The sequence below is a fragment of the Ornithorhynchus anatinus genome, chromosome X1 (genome assembly GCF_004115215.2).
Source record: "Ornithorhynchus anatinus isolate Pmale09 chromosome X1, mOrnAna1.pri.v4, whole genome shotgun sequence".
In the NCBI taxonomy this organism is placed as follows: Eukaryota; Metazoa; Chordata; class Mammalia; order Monotremata; family Ornithorhynchidae; genus Ornithorhynchus; species Ornithorhynchus anatinus.
In genome coordinates, this window is record NC_041749.1 from 29,584,214 (window position 1) to 29,612,080 (window position 27,867).

Here is a 27,867-nt window from a genome sequence, read left to right on the forward strand (position 1 = left end):
TGCCTGATTTAAGTGAGTGGCAGCATGAGGGGGAGAATAGCCTTTTCCTTCCATTCCAAACTAACTCTCTTCCCCTCTTCAAAGCACTACTGAGAGCTCACCTCCTCCAGGAGGTCTTGCCAGACTGATCCCTCTCCTCCTTCCCTCTCCATTCCCCCTACTCCCTCCCTTTGCTCTTCCCCCTTCCCCTCCCCACAGCACTTGTGCATATTTGTATATATTATTTCTCTATTTAGTTTGTTAATGAGGTGTATATATCTATTTATCTTGATGATAGTGACACCAGTCTGTTTTGTTTTGATGTCTGTCTTTCCCATTTAGACCGTGAGCCCATTGTTGGGCAGAGACTGTCTCTATCTGTTGCCGAATTGTACATACCAAGCACTTAGTCCAGTGCTCTGCACATAGTAAGCACTCAATAAATACGGTTGCATGAATGAATGAAAATCAGGGAGTCTTGCAGATATCAGAACTGCCTGGGGGGTGAAGAGACTGGACCACCATCCCATGTTATAGACGGAGAAACTGAGGCCATTTCTGCTAATGAACACCTGCTTGGCATCAGATGGAGACAGCTTCCAAGTTCCCTCTCTCTCAGTCTCAAACAATTACCTCCTGTGGGGCTTTAAACTAGATATACTGGGCACAGGAGGGAAGGAAGCTTAAAATGAAAATTTTATTGCTGTATTGTACTTTCCAAGTGCTCAGTACAGTCCTCTGCATACAATAAGTGCTCAATAAATATGACTAAATGAATGAATGAATGGATTTGTTTTAAATCTTCTTCTTAGGCAATATATGGCTAAACTAGTTTTTGGTTATTCCTCCATGGAAATTCCTTATTTGCAGGCAAGATTGCCCTTTTTCCTGTTTAACTCTAGACTGTAAGCGCATTGTAGGCACAGAATGTGCCTCCCAACTGTTGTCATTTTACTTTACCAAGAACTCAGTACAGTGCTCTGGACACAGTAAATGCTCACTCAACACCATTGATTGATTAAATTAACAGATTAGCCTCTGACCCCACCCATCATTAAATATTGGTTACATTGCTCCATATATGTGTATTTCATATATACGCATATGTGGATATGCAAAAATATGTATATATTTACTCATCTTTAAATGTTTCAGAGCAAAACCTCTTGTTACTGTAGTTCTGACTGAAATGCTTCTTGTAGTTTCCAATTTTGGCTTCTTATTGAATTACAATTATTTTCAATCCTCAGGAAATTATCTGAATTAGACAAATAGCAAGAGACTATGCCATCTGGTTCAAACATTCTCTAGACCTAAATACTACTAGGGTAATATTAATATTGATCCTAAAAGTGAACATGCCTAACTGTAAAAAAGTCATCTCACAATAGCCCAATAATTAATGTAAATTGTGTTATCTCTCTCCTCTCTTAGGGGAACACTATATTTGTGCAGTGAGATTAGCCAGGGTGATGGAGGACTTTGTATAACCTGCACTGAAGCCAGTAGGCCTGCTTACCTGTCTCATTTCAAGGCAGGAGAGGTTCCGTTGCCTAATAATTGCTTTTAGGGGACTTATGATAGCAGGTGGTCAATAACCTACAGCTCCCATTATTGTTGAGCACCACAAAAAGGCTCCCTAAGAAAACACTGGCTGGCAATTTTTTTTTTAAGTTAAGGAAATCAGATATCCTTGCTCCACATACTCATTAGCAGAATAAAAATGAAAAACAATGTTTTCTAAAAATATCTGCATTAGGAGGACTGAAGGGCATTTTTATCATTTACAGAATACCGTCTCCTCAGGGAAAAACCCGAACTAATAGGCAGATACATCATGAAAGGATGGGTGTCAACATTTTCTTTTAATCAGCACAGTCAATATGCTGCATTATATGAATAACTAATTAGTTTCTCGACTTATTTGCACAGATGTCATTGCAAAATATATCTGAAGAATGTCATCTGCACTTGAAGGAAGGACAGGCATTGTAATTAAGTATTGTGCTACTGCACCAGTATGAAACTGCCATGAAGTGTGAAATGGCTGTAATTCACATTTTTAAGACCCTGCATTTATTAACATCCATTTTCTATTCAAGGTGAGTGCTGTGAGGGTCGGTGAGTAAAAATAAGATTCTTCCCTCTTTTTTTGTTGTTTGGTGAAAGGTAAAGAGAAAGGGAGAAAGAGAATATGAATGAATGAATATGAGAGTAGGGAGAAATAGAGAAGACCTCAAATAGTAAGGTGGCATCAACCGATAAATCTCTTATATCTCAAATAATTGGAAGTTCATCTCCATTTGTGAATAAAATGAGGCCACTGAATAACTGATGGGATTAAAACACATTCCACATTCCTCTGTGAGCAATTTTAACCATCATGGACAAAATGAACTGTAACGGAGAGATACAATTTTATAAATCTAGGCCTAAATCCTTTTGTACATATAGGAGTTTGAAGATTACAGTATCTTCCACCGAAGAAAAGGAATCTGCCTCCCAGAAACTTGTTTTTAAAATAAATTCAGCAAGAGAACAATAGTTTTTGTTATTTTGGTTATGATAAGAAAATCCATTTTATATCTTTCACATTAGATAAAACAATGAGGGTATCAAATAAGTAAATATTTAGGCTGCAGTTTATTCACTGCAGACAACACTTTTGGGTATTTCATAAGCAGTTACTAACCAGGAAAACAATGTCTTCTTAGCTGCATCATTTGGCTCATATTCCAGTCAATATCTGTTGAATTCAATTCCATACTTGTTTCAGGTAGAAAATGCTCTCTACTTACACAGTTACCTGCATGCTTTCTCCCCACCTGACTTTTGAGGAGGCTATAACAGATTATTTTTTGTAAGCAGTTAGAGGTGCACACTGAGGTAAGAAGAAGAGAAGGGCCAAAGCTGCAGATACTGGCTCATTCCAGGAAGTTCCTTCATTGAGACTGATTGCTGGGGCAGAAAGAAGAGCAGGGAAGTAGCTTGTGGATGCCTATCGAATACAGGACTTGGGAGACTGCAATAGATGAAACACAGTCTCAAGGGCCATCTTACCTTTCTTTTCCTTTGGCCCTCCTTTTTTTCTCCTACTCCCTGTTATTGCTAGAGTTAACTCCCTCTGTAATTCTCTCCTGTTTTGAAGTTGCCAAAAATACATAAAAATGTGGGGCAATTGTATGAGTAAATGTAGGATTTCCCCTCCTTTGCTTGAAGGAAGTTTTAATTATAATGAAAAGGAGCTGGTTACGACCCAGGGTTTCACCTGAAGTAGAATATTTAAAACAAATTATATACTCACATCTGCCCTCAGTCACCACACAGCACAGGGGTGATTGTCAAGTTGATGGTTTCTCAGATGCTAAACTAACAGGAGGTATTTTAAAAATTAATTCCAGAACAGTACCACAAAAACATGTTTCCTAGACTACAATGGAATATTCCTAAAATGTAGCCTGATCTAGTAGGAATGGCTTCACTGATGTCCTCTCCTGGTTTTCTCCCTCTCTAGCTGCTCATTCTCAGTCTCTTTTGCAGGTTCCTCGTCTGTCTCCCAACCCCTAACTATGGGAATCCTTACCTATTCTCAACCTACACCCACTCCCTTGGAGAACTCATTCACTCCCCTGCCTTCAACTATCCTTTCTATGCAGATGATTCCCAAATCTACATCTCCAGCTCTAATCGCTTTCCTCTTATTTCCTCCTATTTCCTCCTGCCTATAGGATGTCTATGGATTCACTACCAGAAGGACTGCAGATGGAGGTGGGGCATTCTGGGAGAGATATGTTCATGGCATTGCTTTGGGTAGGAGACAACTCAATGGCATACGACAAGACAGACATCTCTTCTTGGATGGCCTGCCAACACCTCAAGTATAACATGTCCAAAAGAGAGAACTCATCTTCTCCATCCAAACCCTGCCCTCCCCTGGCTTTCCCATCACTATAACAATAATAATAATTATGGTATTTGTTAAGCACTTACTATGGGCCAGGCACTGTACTAATCGCTGGGGTGAGTATAAGCATATTGGTTGGACACGGTCCTCTCCCACATGGGCTCACAGTCTCAATCCCCATTTTACAGCTGAGGTAACTGAGGCTTGTCACTTGTGAAGTGATTTTCCCAAGGTTACACAGCAGATAAGTGGCAATGCTGGGATTAAAACCCAGGAACCTCTGACTCCCAGGCCACTATGCCATGCTCCTTCTCTATAGAACACCACCATTCTCTGTCTCACAAGCCAAATAACCTTGGCATTATCCTCAACTCATTTCTCTCATTCAACCCACATATTCAATCTGTCACCAAATCTTCCATAATATCGCTAACCTCCACTGTTTTTCTCCATCCAAACTGCTACTATGCTGATCCAAGCATTTATCTTATCCCACCTTGACTCCTGCATAAGCCTCATTGACACCCGTGTCTCCTGTCTCTCCACACTAAAGTCCATACTTCACTCTGCTTCCTGAATCATTTTTTACAAAACCATTCAGTCCATATTTTCCCCCCAACTCCTCAAGAACCTCTAGCAGTTGCCCATCTACCTCAGCATCAAACTATAAGCTTAGTCACTTTGCCCTGCCGCCCCTCCTTACCTTACCTCACTGTCTTCCTACTGTAACTCAACCCTCACATTCTGCTCTAATATCAATCTAGCAGAATGGCTTAGTGGATAGATCACAGGCCAGGGAGTCAGAAGGATCTGGATTCTATTCCTGGATCCACAACTTGTCTGCTGTGTAACCTTGGGCAAGTTATTTCACTTCTCTGTGCCTTAGTTATGTAATCTGTAAAATGGGGATTAAGACCATGAGCTCCAAGAGGCCTTCCCTGAGTAAGCCCTCATTTTCTCGTCTTCTACTTCGGTGTCTCCCTTGCCCTTGGGTTTATGCCATTTATTCACCATCCCCTCAGTCCCACAATATTTATGTACAGATACATATTTTATTCATATTAATGTCTACCTCCCCCTCTACACTGTAAGCTTGGCGTGGATTCGGAACGTGCCTGCCAACTCTATTATATTGTGCTGTCCAAATGCTTAGTAGAGTGCTCTGCACACAGTAAATGCTCAATAGAGAAGCACTGTGGCATAATGGATACAGAACGGGACTGGGAGTCAAAGGACCTGGGTTCTAATCCCTGCTCAGTCACCTGTCTGCTGGGCCTTTAACTTCCCTTTGCTTCAGTTACCTCATCTGGTAAGGGATTAAGACTGTGAGCCCCATGTGGAGAGGGACTGTGTCCAATCTGATAAATTTATATCTACCTCAGCATTTACTGCAATGTCTGGCACAGAGTAGCACTTAACGAACACCATCTAAATAAATAAATATGATTGACTGATCCTTTCAATAAAATCCCTTGGGGCATTGAGTTTGTCTCACGGTAAGGAGTGACAGTTCAGGTTGACTCATAGGAATGAGGAGGGGTACCTTTAAATGCTTAGCGCTCTATGGGACTGTGTCTGACTTGATAACCTTGTATCTATCCCATTGCTTAGAACAGAACTTGGCACAAAGTAGGTGTTTAACAAATACCATAATAATAACAATAGTTCTGTTGTATTTTGTCAAATGTTTACTACAATGCATTGCACCCAGTAGGTGCACAATAAATGCACTCTACTAATAAATGCAATAAAGTGCATTCTACTAAGCACTAGGGTAGATTGAAGCTATTCCTCCTCCTCCTCCTTATATTACTATTACTCCTATTATAATTACCACTACTCTTCGACAACTGATCTGGCGTATAACTATAGCCCAGTCACCTAACTCATCCATGCTTAAAGTGAATTGTGTATCCCCAATAGGACAGGGGTACGGAGTGCATGAAAAATTAGGTAACTGATGGAGAAGCACTTCAGAAAATTCAAAAGGTTACCATCATTAATAATAATGAAATGAGTGTAGCTTAAGCATTAGATAAAAGTAGGTAGCACCAGATGACCCCAGAGCCCCAAGTGACGCCTCTAGGAACTCCTGCAATGACCAATAACCATAACACTTTAACACTCAAGTATTACTGACAATAACTCAAGTGTTTTCACCTGCTTCCTTCAACACTATTTATTCTTTTTTCCTTTGGAAACATTCTTCACTCCACTCATCAGCTAAAGTAAATTATAATACATTTATTATGTTATACTGCAGTAAAGGTTTTCCCTTTGAATGATATTTTAAACAAAAAGATGGAGCTTGGAGGTTATTAACTTAGGGGACCTGCCACAGCAAATAGACGTAGCAGATAGATAGATACACCATATCTTTGTACCCTGAGAGGAAAGAGGCCTGACTCCAAGAAAACAAATGTTACACACTAAACGAACGTCATCAGAGACTGTTCATATGGTCAAATCTAAGCTTCAAAGGTAGTTCCACTTCGGAGAGGGTCTTTGAGGACTGATGTCGACACATTTGAATGGCTGAAAGCATTTAGGGCTTTTCCAAAATCCAGCTGACCTCTCACTCCCTCTGTCCAAAGGGCTCAAGGCAGCCTCAAGAGACCTGGCAGGCTTGCAGTAAGATGAGAAGAGCAGTGTAGAATAGGTGCCAATAGCTATATGTATGGTGGAAGAACTCCTGGGGAAGGAGTGAGAAATCTTGGGAACTTCCCAACTGCTCAACCTCAGTTTAATGTTATGGTTCTTTCTTGGCTGAAGTGCTCCAGGGAATACCTGCTGAAAATCCCAGTTGCTATCTGGCTACAGGAGGAGGTATGGTTAGGAATGCTAATTGGATTTCTCGTTGTTTTCTTCTTCCCAAACTGACAAATTTACCCTGTTTAGATTTGAGCAGGGTGTTGGGTCCTTTGGGAAACTGAGTAGAAGACTCAGCTTCTACCCAGCAAATTTTCAGCCTGACAGGCATTTTAGAAAGATGTAAAAATAGAAGATAAGGTGTTAAGATTTATTTTCTGTCCTCCATTTACTGTATCATAATAAGAGTGTTCTGTTCTGAGAGTCTGAAAAATATATTTCCTATAACAAATGGATTTAAAGGAAGGGTTTGGAAATATTTGAGGAGAAAGAGAGAGACAGAAATAGAGAGGGAGAGAAAGAGGAGAAGAGGAGAAGAGGGAGAGTGGGAGAGAGGGTGCAAGTCCAAATGAATAACCTGGATTGTATAAAGGAGCTTCACAGAGTTTGGTAGGAAAGAAGAAAAAATACAGGTAGTTTCAGAACAATTTTAAAGGCCTTCAAGATAAGGTCAGTCCTGTTAAAGCTAGAGAAGAGAAAAGGTGAGCCTGTAAAGGGACTAAAAATAAAAGGGGCATGAGAGTACAGAAGGTCAATTTGACCATATAATGCCCATCTCATACAACTTTTAAATATGGTTATTTTGCAGATGGCTTATGGAAAATCCAAGTGCAGTAAGAAATGCTATTCTATTCTTTCTGTGTCACTAATAAGGGACTGATGAGGCTCTCTCTCACTCAATCAGGTTAGAACTTGCTTGTCAGAGCTTACTGACAACCTGAGTGTTTCAGGGCTTCCACAGGCAGGTGAGCATTTTGTTCTCTGTGTTCAGAGTGAAGAGAGCCTTGAGGAGCAAAGTGGGAGAGTTAGGGAAATCCACCACTTCCTTGGGATCTGCAACTGCTCCCCGCCTATTGTGCGGAGAAGGCTGGGGTCCAACTGGGGTGGCACCTTCAAACTGGCATCCCTGAGCAGCATGGCATTGCAGGTAGAGCCCAGGGTTGGGTGTCAGAAGGAGGTGGGTTCTACTTGTCTGCTGTGTAAGCTTGGGCAAGTCAATTCACTTCTCTGTGACTCAGTTATCTCATCTGTTAAAGACTGTGAGCCCCATGTGACACATGAACGGTGTTCAACCTGATTATTTTGTATCTTCCACAGCATTTAGGAAGATTCCTTGCACATAGTTAAGCACTTAACAAATACCATGGGAAAAAATATTGGCCGATTCACCAGCCCCACAAGCTGCTCTGCCCATTTGACAGCAGCCAGATAGATTGCAACATATAATTTACCCATTTCCTTCCCTGCCTCTGAATTATGGCTAGGGCCAAAGTTCATCAACTATCAATGGTAGAGATATAGCACTCAAAGGACTTTAAAGACTAAAACAAGTAGGATGTTATAGAATATTGGGATTGGAGGGGCTGGTCTTCAGAACATCTGATTTATAAAGGTGATTAACTGACAAATCCTCAAAATGCAGATTTTTCACAATAAAATGCCAGAAGGCTTCAACTCCTTAAAATCATCAATTTCATTAACATTAGAAAATTCAACAAATGAGATCTAGGTCTGGAGAAATAAAGGAAGAAAAGTCCAAAAGGATTTTGTTTGAATAACTAGAAGTTCTCAGAGATAGAAGCCCGCAAGGGTAATTTGTTCCTAACTATGTAAGTGATATGGTAACATTGAAAAAGGTGAAAAAAGGCCAGTTTGTGAACTGAGCCCAGATATGTTCTTCAATCCATTAGTCTTTCTCTCCAGCCACAAATATCACTGAAGCCTAAAAAATTAGGATGCTGAGAATTTTTTAAGTACGAAAGTAAAAGTAAATCCAGTCTCTCAAAATCTCACTAAATCTTTGAAGAGTATCTTTCTTCAACTTCACTTTTGCCAAGAAGCACTCAATAATTTTCTCTAGAGGCAAATGTCTTATGTAAGGCTTTTCCTATTTTTCCACCTATTCGCTCTTTGAGGCTTTATTTAACAGTACTTTGGTTTTACAATCATTCTTGGAGTTTTGTTTTCTGAGGCAGTGCCTACCCTGGCTTCATGGAAAAATCACAAGAAATTGAACCCTAAAATATCTGTGGGCAAAGTGGCTAATTAATCAATCAGTCAATGCAATTTATTGAATGCTTTCTGTATGCAGAGCACTATTCTAACTGCCTAGGAGAATACAGTAGTTACTAGACTATTAGTGGTCCCTGCTCTAGAGGAGCTTAGAATTTAGTGTGGGAGACAGACATGAAAATAAATTAGAGGTAGAGGAAGCAGAAGAGTATAAGGATCCCTTTATTCTTCACCCCGCCTCCCAATCCCTCAGCACTTATGTACACATCTGTAATTTATTTATATTAATGTCTGTCTCCCCCTCAGACTGTAAGCTTGTTGTGGGTAGAGAATGTGCCTGTTGTTATTTTGTACTCTTCCAAGCAGTTAGTACAGTGCTCTACACAGAGTAAGCGCTCAATAAATAGGAGTGAATGAATATGTACGTAAGTGCTGTGGGAATGGTGGAGGGGTAAGTTGCAAGTACAGGAAGTACAGACTTGAGCGCATAGGTGATGAATTAGGGAAGGAGAATAGGGTAGGAAGATGAAATATTAGTCAGGGAAACTGATGTTGCCTATCAACCTCCGCACAAAACAAAAACTCACTCTGGGCTTCAAGGCTCTCCATCACCTTGCCCCCTCCTACCTCACCTCCCTTCTCTCTTTCTACTGCCCACCCCACACACTCCGCTCCTCTTCCGCTCACCTCCTCACTGTCCCCCCTTCACACCTAACCCACCATCGACCTCTGGTCCACGTCCTACCACTGTCCTGGAATGCCCTCCCTCCTCATCTCCGCTAAACTCTCTTCCCCTCTTCAAAGCCCTACTGAGAGCTCACCTCCTCCAAGATGCCTACCCCTTTTCCCTTTGTTTCCTCCGCCTTACCCCCTTTAACCTCCCCTCAGCTAAGCCCCCTTTCTATCTGCTCCTCACCCTCTCCCCTTCTCTCAGCACTGTGCTTATTTGTATATATTTTTATTACTCTATTTATTTTGTTAATGAGGTATACATACCCTTGATTCTATTTATCGTGACTATGTTGTCTTGTTTTTGTCCGTCTGTCTCCCCCGATTAGACTGTAAGCCCGTCATTGGGCAGGGACTGTCTCTATCTGTTGCCTAATTGTACATTCCAAGCACTTAGTACAGTGCTCTGCACATAGTAAGCGCTCAATAAATACTACTGAATGAACAAGATTTTGAAGATGGGGAGAGTGGTGGTCTGTTAGATATGAAGGGAGAAGGAGTTCCAAGCAGGAGAGCTGGGGCAAGCTAAGGGGTAATGGCAAGAAAGCCAAGGTTGAAGGACAGTGAGTAGGTTGGTTGTTAGAGGAGCGAAGTGTGCTGGCTGGGTTAGTGTGGGAGAGAAGCAAGGGTAGATTGGAGGAAGACAGCTGATTGAGCGCCTTAAAGCTAAGGCAGGTCTGTTTAATGTGGAGGTGGATGGGCAAGCACCAAAGGTTTTTGATACGCTACTTGATTAAAGTGCTAATTTAGCCAAGAACATGGTAGTGAATCACTAGCACTTTCATAGCAGAAAAAGACTAAGATAATAATAATAATGCAATAATAATCATGACATTTATCAATTATTTACTATGCGCTATGTTAAGAGATCACAAAGTTTCTGTCCCACAGAGGGCCCACTTTATCCCCATTTTACAGATAAGGATTCTGAAGCCCAGGGAAGCTAGGTGGTTTGTCCAAAGTGCCACAGTAGGCCAGTGTGGCAAAGTTGGAACTCGAATCTGACTCTCAGGTTTGAGTCTTTTCTACAATGTCATGTTTCCCCAGATCAGAATTCTTATTTTAAAGAGTAGATTGATTTAAATGTTCTAACTCTGTCCATAAAATTGAAAGAAAAAGAAAAGTGATGCATATAAGCTCCTCGTGGGCATGGAACATATCTACAAAGTCTATTTTATTGTACACTCCCAAGTGCTTAGTATTGCGTGGAGACTAAATGTTCTGCAAATACCACTGACTTATTGGTATCGGAAAGAACTGTGTATTAAATGCTTCTATTAAAACTTTACTGCTTTTGAGCAGACCATTGATCTATACATCTTTCAGTGGGGGTTAACTTTACAACATTCTGTAAAGCCGGAATTCAAATAAAACTTCGAAAATGGAAAAATATACGGGTATTGTAAATACTTTTTGTCTCTCCTTCTTGTTAAAATGTAAACTCCTTATGGGCTGGAAATGGGATTTGTACTTTTGTTATACTTTCCTAAGCCCTTAATACAGTACATTGCCCCCAGTAAATGCTGGTACCATGACTTCTAAATTGCATTTAGAGAAAGTCTTTCTTTGAGGAGCTGGTAGACTGTAGACTATAGGCTTGTTTTGGGCAGGGAACATGTCTACCAACTCTGTAGTACTGTTCTCTTCCAAGTGCTTAGTAGAGTTCTCTGCCCACAATAAGCTCTCAATAAATACCACTGATTGGTACTATTCTTTTATCATTAAAGTCCTATTAAAAATGGACATATTAATCTAAAATACAGCTGTATATGCTGTAAAGTATATTATAGCCCACCAAATATTTTTCTATTTCAGTTCAACTTCTATACCCTATTTTCTTCTTCTTTTCTTGTAAATCTTCAAAAATACAATGAAGTATTTATGTTCTGCATTGGTTGGTGTTAAGGTTTTGCTCTGAGTTTTGCATATTCTCCAATAACTAAAAATGTTTTTGAGATGAAAGTGCAAGGAATTTCCAATTTGTTAAGAATTATTTTCAGTATGGCAAATTGCCACTGTTTATTCTTATAGGTGCATTACGTTTTGCATCTACAACACTTATAATAGTTTTTAATTGGCTTCAGTTAAAACTGCCTCTTCAGAGTTGAGAAAATACAATTTTCACTGAATGAGTATATATCTATTTAGTGACATTTCCATGTTAGGTGAACACTGAATATGTCTCTATTTTGTGGCTTTTCACCTGAACTATGTAACTTCCCAAAACATCCTCCTTTTGTGCTTGGAACATTCTGTTTGTTCACAGAACATATTGAATTTACCAATTTGTGGGGTGAAAAGGAATAAGGTGTCATTTTTTATTTACCCTGAAGCTAAGTACACCATTCCTATGAGTCTTCACCAAGGAAAAGAAATGAGAATTTGCAAATCTTGTCTGACAACCCAGAACAAAGATCAAAAAGCCCGAGAAATCAGAAGGAACAGAACCTATTATCTCTTGAAACCTCATGAGAGATTAGTGTATATGTTCCTTGAGGATAGGGACAGTGGCCCTACACACAATTCTGCTGTAATGTCTGTTTTCACTATGCATTCTGTCTAGGAAACAGGAGGGAAAAAAAGCTAGAGGGCATCAGAAGAAACCATGCATTTGTGGGCAGGTGCGCAGCACTGGATAGGTAAATGCCACCAAAAGTGCAGAATTCTTCAAGAATGCAACATCTGCATTACAGGGAAATGGGTGTATTTGCATTGTACTTTAAGTGCTTAATACAGTGTTCCACAGACAATTTCCACTCATTAACTATTACTGATTAAGAACTAGCCTGAAGTTGAGAGTTACAGTTTCTTTCATAACCAACACAATGAATGTTCTACATGATGAATAGAAGCTCATAGGGTGAAGGAGTTAGAAAATAAAAATAAAAAATCTTGGAACCTGTACCTTAGAAGTTTCCCCAAGCCCTCAAGCCTTGATAAATTTTCCCTTTGCCCCTGTTTGAAGTGGCAACAGTAGGCCTTCAACCAACATTAAGTGGCAGTGAACCATGATCACTTCAAGCTGGAGCCCGAATGGGTCTCCAAATGCACTAAGGATTCTGGCTTCTGCTCTTTATCAATAATGATAAGTAAAGCCCACGCTATTTAGTTGTGAAAATGCAGCAGACTGGACCTGTAACTTCATCCCTGAAACACTGCCTCTTTAGGGAAAGGGAATCACATTGTATTCCTCTTGCCCGGCTGGATGACTTCCTTAGGTAATGGACCATTTCACTTCTCTATATTGAAGGTAATTCTAGCCAGGTACTATCCCTTGTCCAACTGTCTTCACCTGTGATTGAAAATGGCCTGCTGGCATCTCAAGTCACTAAGCCAGTGGGCAATGGACAGGAAATAGTTTTTGAAGTACAATTTCATTAGCCAAGCTTTTTAAGTGTTCCCTTGGCCAACCGACCCCCAGAAACCCGGTCTCGATCAAGTCTTTTGTGCTTCCTCGGCTCTCAATCACAGAGATTTATTTTTTGAGCATTGTTACCTTCCCAGTCCCCTGTTCAACGGCTTTTCCCCTATGACACTAATACATTTCCTATGCTGTACATTCTAACAGGAGTCTTTCAACTGCTGAAGGCGCCAACCAAAACACCATTAATGAGGACACATAATTGCAACAGGGAGTTACTGATGAATATTTAAATCACAGTTCAAAGTTTACCTTAGTTCCTTGAAGGGGTCTGCCCTGACATTAGGTGTTTCTATTGATTTAGGGAACACAGTGCCTTCTGCTCCTGGAATAACAAAACAAAACACAAATTGGAGATGTTTTATGCCATTAGAGAGAGTATGCTAGTAAATTAATATCTGCTTATTTGCTGTCAATCCCTCCCCATGCATTTGTTTAATTGCCCAACTTCTGCATTGAACACATTCTGCCATATATCATCACTGCCCTTGTTGGGTCAAATGGATTTCCAAATGTGATACATTTTTCTGTGAAAAAGATTTCTTTCTCACTGAGTCCATCAAGGGAGAGAGAACCTGCTCAGGACAGTCCGAATGTCGGAATAAAACACTCAAAACATCCTGGCTGACTTGCTCCTTGTAAACAGTTTAAAGCCACTGGGTAGGAAATATTTTGAAAAAACAGCATTATAAGATCAGTTTTTAACCAGGGAATCATTCCTCTTAGCAGAAAAATAAATTTGGAAACAGTTGCTGGGAACGGCAGAGAGAACCTGCTTAACTATACTATAAGGTACATCTCCAGTATCAAAGGAACAGTTTTACTTTTCCAACCCCCCAAAATATGGCACTCATTGAATATAAAAACTGGCCTCAGGTTTAGTGCTTTCTACTTTATATATCGGTATAAAATAATACTTTTCTGGGAGTTCTTGGTCCAACCATAAACATTTTCTCTTGTATATGTCTATGAGTATGTGAAAGAGCCACAGAGACCAAAAGAAGAGGAATATTATATAAAAAAAGGAGAAGGCAAAGGGATGAAATAAAAGGGAAAGAAAAGAAACCTGTAAAATGAGTATCGATGATCTTCACAGATAAGGAACATAATACCAGACATATAGATACTCATGAATGATATCACAAAACTAGACACAAAGACACTCGACCCTACAAGCACTATACTGGGCACGCAGCCTAAAATAATGGCGTCATTCACCCCATTTTGCAGAAGTCCATCCAACACCACCTGAACGTATGCCACTTCCCTGGGAAGGAGGTTGAATTCCTGCCTTTGTTTCAGGACCTCTGCATTACCTCTGTGAATTCCAGCAGCATTTTCCAAGCCATATGAGATACAGAGATAGGTGCCGAGGTGGAGGAAGACTGTATATGTAATTTTTATTTTTAACTGACAAAAGCACGTGGTGCCACATCACTACTGGAACAACTAAATGAATACCAGACTATGTGGCAGAAAACCAGAGTAGTGCTCATCCTATGTAAGAAGGAAAGAATACAGAGGGACTTTTTAAGAGTTGAAAAAATAGATGCCAACTTTTAAGGTGCTTTAGGGAATTTGGTTTATGGAGTTCCTTGGCCAGCTTCTCAGCCTACCAGAGGTTTTCTGTTAGTTACCTTCATCTATTTTGGGTTTTTTTTTATGGAATTTAATTCTTACTATGTGTCAAACACTGTTTCTATGTGCTGGGAAAGGTAGAAGTTAATTAGGTCAGGCACAGTCACAGTGGGGTTCACAAGGTCTCTTCCTAGATTTGGCAGGGAGAGGAGGGAAAGAATGAGATTTGGGGGATGACAGCTACCCAGAAGATGGCATTCAGCTCTTTCTGTAATGGATGACACCTTATGTGCCAAATTACTTCATTAAAGATTTTTTATTCTCATTTCTGGGTAGCCATCATTTTAAACATTAAGATCTTAGCATGTTGCTAGGAGTCCAGAAAGAGAACCTAATAAAAAACATGAAGGAAGCTTGCATCTGAAACTAGTTACCTCTGTGGGTGTGCCAATCACAAAAGAGTAGTAATAAACAATAAATAAGTATGGTAAGCACTGGGGTGGATACAAGCAAATTGGTTTGAACCCAGTCCCTGTCCCATGTGGGGTTCATAGTCTCAATCCCCATTTTAAAGATGAGGTAGCTTGAAGAACAGAGAAATTAAATGACTTGCCCAAGGTCACACAGCAGATAAGTGGTGGATCAGGATTAGAACCCATGACCTTATGACTCCCAGGCCTCAGACCAGAAAGATCTACATGCAACACTCTTCCAGTCCTTATCATGCAAACAGAGTATAAATTGAGTAGAGAAGGGGACTCGGACAGAGACAGGGACCTGGAAGAGAAGGGGACCCAGTCTTGCTAAGGGTATGTTCTGGGTCAAAGCTCAAATGGTATTGTCATTTTTGTAAAATGATTAGTTTCACTTCACCATCACGTTCTTTCCTTACATGTCTGTCACTAGCGTTCCTGCCAACTCTTTTAGCTTATAAACCCCTGTGTGGCAGAGTTATCTTTGAATCTTCTCCTCAGTGTTTAATAAAGTGCTCTGCACAAAATCACCATTTAACAAATGTTATATATAATAACAATGACCACATTTGATGTAGATAGGTATGAATCTTTCATGTTTGTCCTAAACCAGAAAAAACAGAAGGCAGTATGTCACAGAACTGAAACAAACTGATAACTATCTGTGCTTCGGTGAATTTATTCTTCTAATAGGAAACTGGTTTACCTGTGGACCTCAGGGTGTAGCCGTAATTAATTATGGTACTTTTTAAGTGCTTACTATGTGCCAGACACTGTACTTAGCACTGGGGTAGATAAAAAATAATCAGGTTGGACAGAGTCCCTGTCCCACATGGTACTGTGCCTAAAGAGGAAGTAGTAGAATTTAATCCCTATCTTAATGATAAGGAAACTGAAGCACAGAGAAGTTAAGTGACTTGCCCAAGGACACACAGACCAGTGGCCAAGATGGGATTAGAAGCCAGGTCCTCTGACTCCTAGGTCCGTTCTTGTTCCACTAAGCTGCTACTTTTTTTTTTTTTTTTACCTAAAACCCTTCTGGAACTGCAAAGGTCTAAGCCAGTTATATATTCCAAAAGGAACAACCTCTACTCTAAGCAGATTTCAGCTCTTCCACTTGCCTTCTGTGTGACCCTGGGCAAGTCACTTCTCTGACTCCATCAACTCAGTTTGTAAAATGGGGATTCAGTACCTCATACAAAAACAGGGCGAGGGGATTGGTGGCAGACACATAACACGAGAACACTACCTTAACACTAGGACAAAGAGATGAAAACAAAGATCAGTAGGGTGCTGTAGATGGAGGAACAGATTTCCAGGCTCCTTGTGGCTTTGGGTCCATAGTCACAACCTTGTCCACAGTGACTGCTCTCAGCAGCAGCTGCCTCAGTCTTCACACATTCCTGTGGAGGCAGCTCTGGGCTGAGGCTGTTTTTGGCCATTTTTACAATGGTTTTCCACTGAACAGCCTGGTATTCAGTCAGCCTGTCATCTAAAAGAATGGTTACAGCCCTGGAGGCTTCTATAGCTAGCATTTTTAAGCATCAACCTCCCTCCACCTCAGCTCCTGCCGCCGAGTTCTTCAGCCTCTCAGATGTGGCTCCCATATTTAGAGGGACTGGGAATGGGGAGGAACGAGAATGAAATGGCTTGGGAACAAATGCTGGGGGGCTAAGGGTCCCCCTTTGAAGAAATGTTACATTCACATGGTTGCAAGCATAATTCCACCAAAGGGCATGGACAGCATCACTCCATCACACTATGTGGAGTAATACAAGTAATGTCACAGGTGTTTCCCTTCTCAATTTGGTGAAGACCATCAGTGGGCCTTTGTTAAAAATGATCAAAGTTTATCGGCAGAATTGGGATGAAAATAAACAGGAATGGGTCAGAAGCACCATGGCCTAGTGGAAAGAGCACAGGCCTGAGAGTCAGAGGGATTTTAATTCCAGTTCCACCCCTTGTCTGCTGTGTGTCCTCAGGAAAATTACTCAACAGGTATGTCTCACTTCTTGTGGATACAAACAGAATTCCACATGCATTCAAAAGATATCTGTTCTCAATTTGATTCCCTTTCGATATTGTAATTGGGAAGTCCCAGGGACCTTCTGTTTTCACATGGTCATTTACACATGAGTGTACTGAGACTTGTTAGCCAAGAATATTGATAATATGAATAAAGCAAAACTTGGCTGCCAGCTTATTATCTATAGTCTTAAAAATTAATTGTTTAAGTATTTTGCTTTTGTATGATGACAGCTAAAACCTAGCAACCACAAAGGTTACTGTCTGATTGTTTTCTCTGAACTGCTTATTATCACTGGTTATTAACTTTTCATTTGTACTTAGCAAAAATAGAAGCCAGTATTCATTCAAATAAAAAACAGTTTGTCATCACTGTGATCTGGGCCACTTTATGGTATTTTATGTAGGATAGGCATGCATATACATATATGTTGCCTTCAACACTGCTGACCATCTCTTCTCCTGGAAACATTATCCAACCTTGGTTTCACTGACACTGTCCCTTCCTGGTTCTCCTCTTATCTCTCTGGCCACTCCTTTTCAGTCTCTTTCACGGGCTTCTCCTCTGTCTCCACCCCCTAAATGTGGAAGTCTTTCAAGGTTCAGTTCTGGGACCCCTTCTGTTCTCCATCTACATCCACCTCCTTGGAGAAGTCATTCGCTCCCATGGTTTCAACTGCCATCTCTATGTGGCTGATTTCCAAATCTACTTTTCCAGCCCTGATCTCTCTCCTTCGCAATCTCGCATTTCCTCCCGACTTGAGGTCTTGCCATCACATCAAACTTAATATATCCAAAACAAAACTCATCTTCCCACCCAAACCCTATCCTTTTCCTGACTTTCCTGTTACTACAGACAGAACCATCATCCTCCCTGTCTACAGATACATAGTTTAATTTATTTGTATATATTTTATATATTTATTTTTGTAGTCAACTACATATTCAAATGGTATCTCACCCTAATATATTTATTCCACTTTCTATGAAATCCTTGTTTTTCCTCCTCCCACTGTAAATACTTTTTTCCTGTTCTTTTTCCCCCATTAAACTGTAGGCTCCCTGAAGGGGGGAACTCATGTCTTACTTCTCTTTTACTCTCCCAAGAGCTTAGGGACTCAGCAACTAACACTCAGTTGGACTCAATAAATATCACTGACTGATAGAAATTTTGTTTGCCATTTGCCACTGATGTCCGTATACTTATTTTATTCATAGTTTTTGATAAAATTATATTGCATTTTAAAAATACATTTCCATTCCAAAATCAAGGTTAAAATAAATTCACTTCTGGAAAAAATTGCCTTATTTTAGCAAGGGGTTTAAAGAAATAAATTATGCAATTTTTTAAAAAAACCCTTTACCTATTTTCTTTAAAAAGAATGATTTAAAAAACTTGAATCAGTAATACTTATACAAAATGATTAATTCTTTTCAGGAAAGTTGGTCCCCAGTACTTGAATCTTAGCAAAGCTTCTTTTCTTTTAAGATAACAACATTATCCCCAAATAGGGCCTATTTCTTAGATACTGCTATTCAAATTTGCTTAAAATATGAAACCAGAACAGCATTTGCTCAGAATCAGGTTTTAATTAGTTTTGTCATTACTGCATACATTCTAGAAGTATTCCTATATGTTTATTAGGACCTTTATAACCCCTTCAAATTGCAATGTAGCAATTTGCTATAATTTTCTCTAGGTATAGTATCCATTTCAATTAAAGAATACTATTTAGGTTTAATAAAACACCTTTTGATGTCCATAGAATGAAAGGACTTGAAAGAGCTGATCTTATTATTCCCATCCAAATGAATGCTTGCTCTTCTTAGACTGTAATCTGTTTGAGAGCAGAGACCCAGGTTAGTGATATATTTCCAGGGCTTACTATGAAGCAGGCTGCTAATAAATGCTAAATAATGCAAATATAAATCATAGTCGTGGTAATAGCTACTGTATAGAGGTGCTTAAATAAATGGAGAGTATCCTAGCCAGATGGCAGCTTTGGGACTAGGTGATTTTCTCCAAAGGCACCATTCCAACACACTGTATGTTCTTCTCAAATCCTTTGTTCATTGCTGGTGGCATTTAATTTGCTCTGTTTATCAAAGGGAGGGCAAATACTATTTATACCTGTGGGTGGAAATGGGTCAACAGGGAAGAAATTGAACAATCTATTAGACAAATTTCTTACTTGAACCTGCACTCCAGAGATAATGCCCACTTAGTAAGCGAGTATTTATTAAGGGCTTACTGTGAGCTACGTGGGAGTTTTACTATGTGCTCTTTCCACTATTGGCTTAGTGGATAGAACACTGACCAGGGAGTCAGAAGGATCTGGGTTCTAATCCCAGCTCTGCCACGTGCCTGCTATGTGACCTTGGGCAAGTCACTTCTCTGAGCCTCAATTACCTCATTTGTAAATTGAGTGTGAGCCCTGTGGGGGACGGGGACTGTGTCCAATCTGATTAATGTTTATCTACCCCAGCACTTAGAATAGAGCTTGGCACATAGTAAGCACTTCACAAGTATGAGAATTATTATGCTATACTGTTTCTCAAAAGTATTGAAGGTGATATTCACAAACATCTCCTGAGACCACATTTTCTCCTGAAGGCCTTCTCAAAGTAAACTGTAATATCCCCAGATTATATTCTCCAACTGGCTTCCATTCAGCCCTTCCATTCCACCTAAGCCATTAAGGTCTCACAACGCCCCTTGGAGCATCTTTGTGCTGCTTCAAGAAGCAGTGTGTCCTAGGGCACAGAACACAGGCCTGGGAGTCAGAAGCAACTGGGTTCTAATCCTGGCTTTGCCACTTGTCTGCTGGGTAACCTTGGACAAGTTACTTAATTTTTCTCTGACTCAGTTATCTCATCAGTAAAATGGGGACTAAGACTGTGTGGGACAGGGACTGTGTTCAAACTGATTAGATCTACCCCAGCACTTAGTACAGTGCGGTCATAGTACATAGTAGTTGCTTAACAAAAAATCATAAAAAGAAAAAATTATATACTCTTATACGTCATTATATCTCCAACTCTTTAAAGAGTTGTCTCCATCGTTATATTGTAAATTCCTTGAGAGCAGAGATCAGGTACACTAATCTAATTTCTACTGCAATAACCTTGTGCTTAGTATGTTTGGCACAGTGTATGTGCTCAATAAATGTAATTGATTGATTGACTTTGTGGGTGACTTTGTTAATTTCTTTTCTTCTTCCATTGGGTAGAAGTTAAACTTGTTAAATCCTAAACTACTCCAGTTCCAAAACAGCTCATATTCATTTTCAAGTGTTTATATTTTTAAAAGTTCTTACTTTACAACTTTCTTGACTATCATGAGGGTTTTTTTTTTTTTTTTTTTACTCTTTCCCATGTTCACTATCTTTTGCCTTAAGATGGTGAGCAGACAATTCTATGCATTACCTTTTCCATACTGCATCCATTCTTGAGTAATAAATTATTCTCATTTTTTATTATTTCAAAAAGGGCTTTGATTAAATCCATACCTACTGATTCTCTCTTTTGACACTATGTAATTTTACTAGCAATAAATGTTCATAAACAGTTGGAGTGAAAAATCCATAAAGCTATTTCAGCTTTATTTTAAGTTCCATTTAACGTCCCTCAAAAATGATTTCATCAATGTGTTTCCATTAGCTGGTTCTCTGCCCAATAACTTAATTCCACACAATCAATCAGGAACTTATAAAGCATGTGACAGGATCTATCTAAAGTGGTTTGAATCACTGTAAAGATTCGCTCAATAGCTCTCTTCCCTACTGGCATAGGTAGGGGGTAAACCTGTCACAATATCTCAGATGTACTCAGTCACTATAGTAACGATAGCAGATTTCTAGTATTAGAAAAGCGATGCGTCACATTTAATGCTCCACTTCAGATATACTCCTACCTCTGGAAGCCCCATTTCCCACTTTGTGTCTGAGTAGCCTCTTTTTCTGGCTTTGTTCCAAGTGCCCTTTGAAGCTGATCCCACAGAAAGAGCCAGTGAGAGTCACTGCTATTTATTGAGCATCTTCTGAATGCAGAAAACTATATGAGCACTACACAGAAACAAAGCACACCAATAATTTCAGGAAATGTACAAGAGAATAGGGGAGATGAACAAATGTACATTTCTTTACAAATAGTGGGAACAGAAAAAAGCATGAGGATATAATATATGGCAGCTGAATACTGTGTACAACTAGTCTCATTCATACATGCTAGAGATGGGTATAAATACTTAAGTGATAAGGGTACTTTGGGGTTGACACTATTTGAGGCACTAGGGATTAATCAGAGAAGAATGACCCCAGTTAAAAGTAGAAAACTTTATTTGAGAAGTTGTGCCATTCCCAGAATGAACTGAGAATGAGGCTACCTCTCCCTTCTTCTCCCATTCACATCCCAAAGCAAGTGTTCAAATCACCTAACCACTCTCATTATTTTGAATGTAAAAAATATTGTGGGCTAGGAAGTTCTCAAAATTATGCAGGGGTGTTTTTTTTAAGATCCTGAAAAATTGGGAGCAAGAGGGTGAGCAAGGAGGACTTTCCACATTCTTTTCCTTTGGGTCTGAGATGCTCAATGTCCACTAGCACCACAAGCCACCAGTCATCATGGTGCTGAAGAATGAATCCTGTGAGTGGAGGTGGGTGGGGTGGGAAAGAGACACTACTAAGTTTGGAGGTCCTCATGGTGATGCTCTGAACAAGCTTCCCAAATGATACTGCTTTAAATTGATTAATTGATTGCCTCCATTTTTGATATCCATAATTATTGTCTGCCTCCACCTCTAGACTGCAAGCTCCTTGTGGTCAGGGAACATGTATATCATTTTTACTATAGTGTACTCTCCTAAGTGCTTAGTTCAGTGCTCTGAACTCAGTATGCATTCAATCAATAACACTGATTGAAAGAAGTTGAAGTGTCTTTTTTCTGAGATTGTTTCTGTGTTTTTCTCTCCCCCTTAGATTTTGAGCTCATAATCAGCAGGAACTGTCTTCAGTTTAAATGTTCTTAGTATAATCCCATGCCACAAGTACTGAATTGTACACACTGCAAATCCTCATCCAATACTGTATGACTTATGAGCATGATAGCCGACCAAAATATTTCATACTGAAATTCTGCCCCTTTGAATTGTTGTCAATACTTGGCTGGATGGAACAAAACACAAAGATGTTTCACATCTCCCGTTCATAATTTTATATTTACTGTACTTATAATGATTTTATTGAACAACAAAAATGGGACACAGAACACTTCTAATCATATCCTGGATAATGATAATTCCCCCATAATTTCTAAACATCTAATCAGTCATCAAATATTTTGTCGTACCACTTATAAGATCTAGTGGAGTAGATATGGGTCTTGTTACTGTGGAAAACTCCCAAGCTCTTATTATAGTGTCAGATACTTAACAGACATTCAATAAATGCCATTGATGGAATGTAGTATGAATTTTCATACAGTGTGGAATGTATCTCTGATTTCAAATAGTGTTACAGATATAAGATCCACCATTATATTAGTCTTTAATGTTATTATTGCCTTTCCCTCCAAAGAGCTTAATGCCCTTCACATAGGTCAGCTCTATTTCTTGAAAGGAATATTCCTGAACATTTTCCTCCTTTTTAGTTCTTTTATGCACCTAGTAAAGCTTAGTGAAAATGCTAACTTTAGTGAACACTGATTGTCGATACAAAGGTATCTCTCTCCACTGCCAGGCAGCCAGCCCTCTCCGGCTACCAAATGTGAGAACGCCTGCTTAGCTTTTCTAGTCCCCAGTTTTCATTGTCCCCTGTTGCCATCCAGAATTCATGCCTCTTAGTAGCTGTGGGTGGGGGGAACTGCACAACAGACTCACCGGCTCAGCTGGGCTGCAGCTGTTAAGCAGGAGATAAACATAGTCCCTCTGCAAAAATACTCTGAAGCAGCTAAAACAAACATCCCCTTTATCTTAATCCTTAATGCATCCCTGAAAGAGATATTGATTTGAGGACAAGTATTGTTATCCTCATTTTACAGATTGATTTACACAACCCAAGTGAAGTGGACAGTTGAACAATTTTCTGTTCAGCTTGTGTCACATGGATATTTCTGGACCCAGAATGGATTTTGACCTGAGCTATCCAGTTAGGTTAACTGTTTGGAGCAAATCAATCAGATAACTGGTCAACCTTCCATGTAATCTGAGCTGTACAGATCCGGCTACTACAAAAATCCCAGGGAGTTTTGAACTTGGGGCTGCGTTGTGGTACATCATTGAATGAGAGCGACCATTTCTAATCCCACCTAAAGTCAGTATCGCTCGAGAGAGATAAGGGAATTAAGGATTCCTAAAGGCAACCAATTTATAGAGCTATACAGGCCCCAATCAATCAATTGTATTTATTGAGTGCTTACTGTGTGTAGAGCCCTGTGACCAAGACCTCAACCAAACTCCCAACCAGACAATGTTAAAATCAGAATTAGTAACACAAATAGAAAGATCACAATACAGAATACTTAAAGGGGATTTTGTCAAGAAATTATTTCACTACTCCTAAACGTTTAAATCCATCACCCGACATAGCTGTCTGTCTCATTATTGGGCCATGATGCAGATGTGCCAAGCTTGGCTGCTTGGGAAATTCTGAGAAACTGTGGTTCTAGCTAAAATCACTCCCAAATAATGTTCAAGATTAAAGGAACACTCACTAATCTCACTTTTTACCCTAGATATAGTTTGGAGATGGAGAAATGCACTAAATAGAGCGAAGTCAGGTATATTGCTCCCTAACCAACTGTACCAAAACAACAGCAAAATCTCCAGTTCTGCCTCACAGTGGAGCTCAGGTAGAGTTTTTCACTCTCCTAGAATACTCCAATCTGAACTGAACCAACTTGTGACCTAGCTAATAAAGAAACCAGAAAACTAGGGAGATTGTTTGATAAAAGACCAAGGTGTAAAATGGGAGACTATAGTATGAAATACATTTCTCCCAACTCTCAATCTTGCGTCATACTGATTGGACATTACTGACTCTCAGGGTAGAAGTCATAGAATAGTAAAGGAAGTTCTTAATGTGCTACAAATCAAGATGTGCACATACTGGAGTCTTTTCTGGAGCATCTCAAAAATGGTTGTACAATTAAGCCCTTTCTTATGTGAGAGAGTCAGAGACAGATATAGTGTGCATGGACACATTACATTTTTTGGTCATTCAATAAATGGTAGCTGATACAACAGAAATCAGGTCCATCTCTAAAGGTTTTGAACTCAAAGCAATCATGCATCCATTTCTATCTAAAACCTTCAGGAGCTTCTTAAATTTCCAACTATAGCATAGCTCCCCTGCCTTTGGTCATTAAGATATTAGTTTCCTCTAGGATGCACATTGTATATATAGTTATGTGTAAATATTTTAGCTGTTAGTGTTCTTTGATACCTTTTATAGTCTATATTCTATAATCCCATCAATTATGCCTTATGTCTACTTGGCATATTTGTTTATTCTGTGATCCTGTGTTCCACATTATATTAAGAAATTTGAGGGATAGTGAAATACTTTGCATCTTGTAGCCCCAATTATTATTGGATAAAGGAAACCTCATAACATGGTATTTGCAAGCACTGGGCCTAAAGGAAGAAAGAGACAAATGAAGCTATGCATTTTGTTGAACTTCAGAACATAGCACAGCTCCGTGCATATGTTTCTGAGAACCTCCCCAGAACCAACTGACAGACACATGCTAGACTGAAAAATGAATGCTTGATTTTAGCAGGAAAGTTTTTCATTTCAATTGAATCCCATTCACTCTCCCCAGGCTTCCTCTAGCATTTAACAAACTGTTAATGTCAAACATTTGCAGTTATTATGAGTTGTTTCCAGGATACCTAGCAAATGTTTTCTTTTTGGGAATAAGAATAAATTCCCTAACTTAGGAGGTGGACATGCTGAAGTAATTTTAACAGAAATCCTGGCATAGAGTCAAAATCACATCACACATTTGTTAAACATCACAGTACAAGGAGGAAGAAACCCATGGAGGCTTCAAACATATGTACTGAAATATCCTAGCAGGGGACAATGAGCAAGACTAACTAGACAACCCCTACCACGAATAAAATAGACCTCATACCTGGTGAGTTATTAAACAAAAACAAAACAATCAATGAAGGAATCATTCAAGGAGGAGGCATCATCATTTCAAGTGAATGTGCATTCATTATATTTGAGACTAAAACCCCACTGGAAAGAGCTATATCCTGAAAAATCAGTAGACAGCAGGGTCAAAATGGAATTTAAAAAGGAAATGCAGTTGGACCAGGTGCCCTAGAGAGCCAAGTATATCGGCAGAGACGTCAGCAGAATGTTCAAGTGGGGGTAGCTAGTTGTAGTTGTTGACCTATGGAAAAGCTTCTATAGATATTACTCCACCAGGCTAAGGGATCCATATTTACATGCTCCATGGCACAACCTAGGTAGGCTGTTCTTGTTACATCTGATGGCTCCTGGAGGGCCTGATGCTTCTTGTGACTCTCTCATAAGGACTCTGTAAAAGGTTTTGACAACCCAAACCCCCTACAGTCTGTAAGCATGTTGTGGGCAGGGAATGTGCCCATTTACTGTTATATGGTACTTTCCCAAGTGCTTAGTACAGTGCTCTGCACCCAGGAAGTGCTCAATAAATACAACTGATTGACTGACTGACCAACAACTTCCTAGGAAAGCCCAGTTTGGGTTGTTTCTCAGGGAGTTCAATACCTACTTACTGATTTATTGATGCTCAATGCAACGAGAATATTTTCTGCAGTTTTAACACTTTGGGGAAGAAGACAATATTTTTCAAATTTGGTTTGCTCTGTTGATAATTTCACAAAGCCTTAATTTAGTGTCAGTTTCAATTTTTCTGAAAAAACCACTGATTTGTTGCCCAATCAAGATTTTAAGCTAAAACTGTCTCGTGGGAGTCTCAGCTCCCTTTAAACAATTCAGTATTTAGTACTTTGTCCAACTAGTGTAAAAAAACTTCAAGGATTGAAAAAATATTTATTGTTCTGCTCTCAATAAGTTTTCGTGCTCATGTTTCTTCACACTGTCAATGAACATCTGAGAAGTGTGCTTATCTGTGTATAAGCTCAACACTCAATTTCTGTAATAAGATAAATAGAGCCAATCATAACCACTTCTGCTCCCAAAACTGTGGAAATTCCCATTCCCCTGTCCAGACTCTAACAGACCATATCATAACAAAATAAGAAAATTAGCAGATTCCTAGCCTGTTAGATTCTGGGCTGCGGTATACTTTTGGTAAGAGCCAAGCAATTTCAAACCTTCCAGAGGACTGGTGGAAAGCTGGAAAGGACAATGCAGTGAGGGAAAGAAGAGAGAAATCCACCTTTTCTAGGATTGTTTATATTTCTCAGAAGGCAGTGGGGCTTTCTGAGAGGTGTTTGTCTTCACTGTCAGGGGTGGAAAGCTAACTTACCTCTGAGTAGAGCTAAACCTTTCTCTGTTTCTTGCAACTATCTACTCTAGACCCCGCTAAGTGAAGAACTGTCTCTGCTTTGCTGAAATCTATTTTAAGGGTTGGTATGGTGAGTTTTCTCTCTCTGCTAAACAAATATCCTACAGATACTTTGAGCCCTTAGGGGGCTCTGTCTGACCTAACTTGTATTAACCCCTATGCTTAGAACAGTGCTTGATACATAATAAGTGCTTAACACAATTATCATAATAATTATTACAAAATAGGCCAGGAGGACAAAATTTATGTTTTGGATTTAGAATGTCACCTGTCTCTGGGCAAACTTCGGAGTCAGAGGTCATGAGTTCGACTCCCAGCTCTGCCACTTGTCAGCTGTGTGACTGTGGGCAAGTCACTTAACTTCTCTGTGCCTCAGTTACCTCATCTGTAAAATGGGGATTAACTGTGAGCCTCACGTGGGACAACCTGATGACCCTGTATCTCCCCCAGCACTTAGAACAGTGCTCTGCACATAGTAAGCGCTTAACAAATACCAACATTATTATTATTATTATTATTATTAAAAGCACAGATATGCCTTAGGGGCCTGATCTGAGCACATGATATGGAGTTTCTGCAATCGATCAGTTTTCAAATGGACATCTTTAAATCTTAGTGGCAAAATCTCCATTTAAATCTACTTTTTATATTAATTCTGACTGGAATAGATTAAAGAGCAATTGCTGGTCATCATTCTGTCTGTGAATTATTGCAGACATGGGTCCCAGGGCTACTGAAGAAGGAACATCTGGATCCTGGCAAGATTCCCCCTACTCCCTTTATTCCTTTTGAAGGTCTTATGGGCAGGAGGGTTAATAATATTACTTATTCTGCTATGCAGGTCAGCAAGGAGACTCCAGGCTTATGTATTATATGAGACCAACCTAGCTCAACACCTATTGGACAGGTGAAGACACTAAAGTTGGTGATTACCTGCATCCACTTCTTTTGAATTTTATGTTTAAAAACCTCATTATCTCTCAGTTGTTTTCTGAATTGGAAATTTTTGGTAACCACGGTGCTGCTTTGCAAAAACCAACTGAAAATCAATGAAATTTACTTCTCTTGGAACCAACTGAAATAAATATAATAAAGATAATAATAACATCTCCTATGTATTTTTAGTGTGAAAAGTGGTACTCTGAAGTACTGGGGAGACTACAGAACATTAATTCAGACACTTTCTCTGGGCTACAAGTGACTCATAATATAAAGGTGGGAGAAAGCAGCCACGGAGGGTAGTGAGACAGAGGAGAGAGAAAACTAAAGTAAATTAATAAAAATGACAACTGTAAAACAGCAGTCTTTTAGAGCCTGGAGGGAGAAATCTATTTCTTTAGCTCCTCAGCTTCAAG

At 39.6% G+C, this 27,867-nt stretch overlaps 1 protein-coding gene across 5 annotated transcripts in view; it reads right to left on the minus strand.

Moving 5' to 3' along the window:
• The window catches only part of SGCD (sarcoglycan delta), a 376,042-nt gene that overhangs the window by 50,815 nt on the left and 297,360 nt on the right, over positions 1 to 27,867 (minus strand). For all 5 annotated transcript variants that reach the window (XM_029051018.2, XM_007655307.3, XM_007655303.3 and 2 more), the window contains exon 6: positions 13,167 to 13,239. In XM_029051018.2, the coding sequence (XP_028906851.1) occupies positions 13,167 to 13,239 (73 nt within the window). The remainder of the gene's footprint in view (positions 1 to 13,166; positions 13,240 to 27,867) is intronic.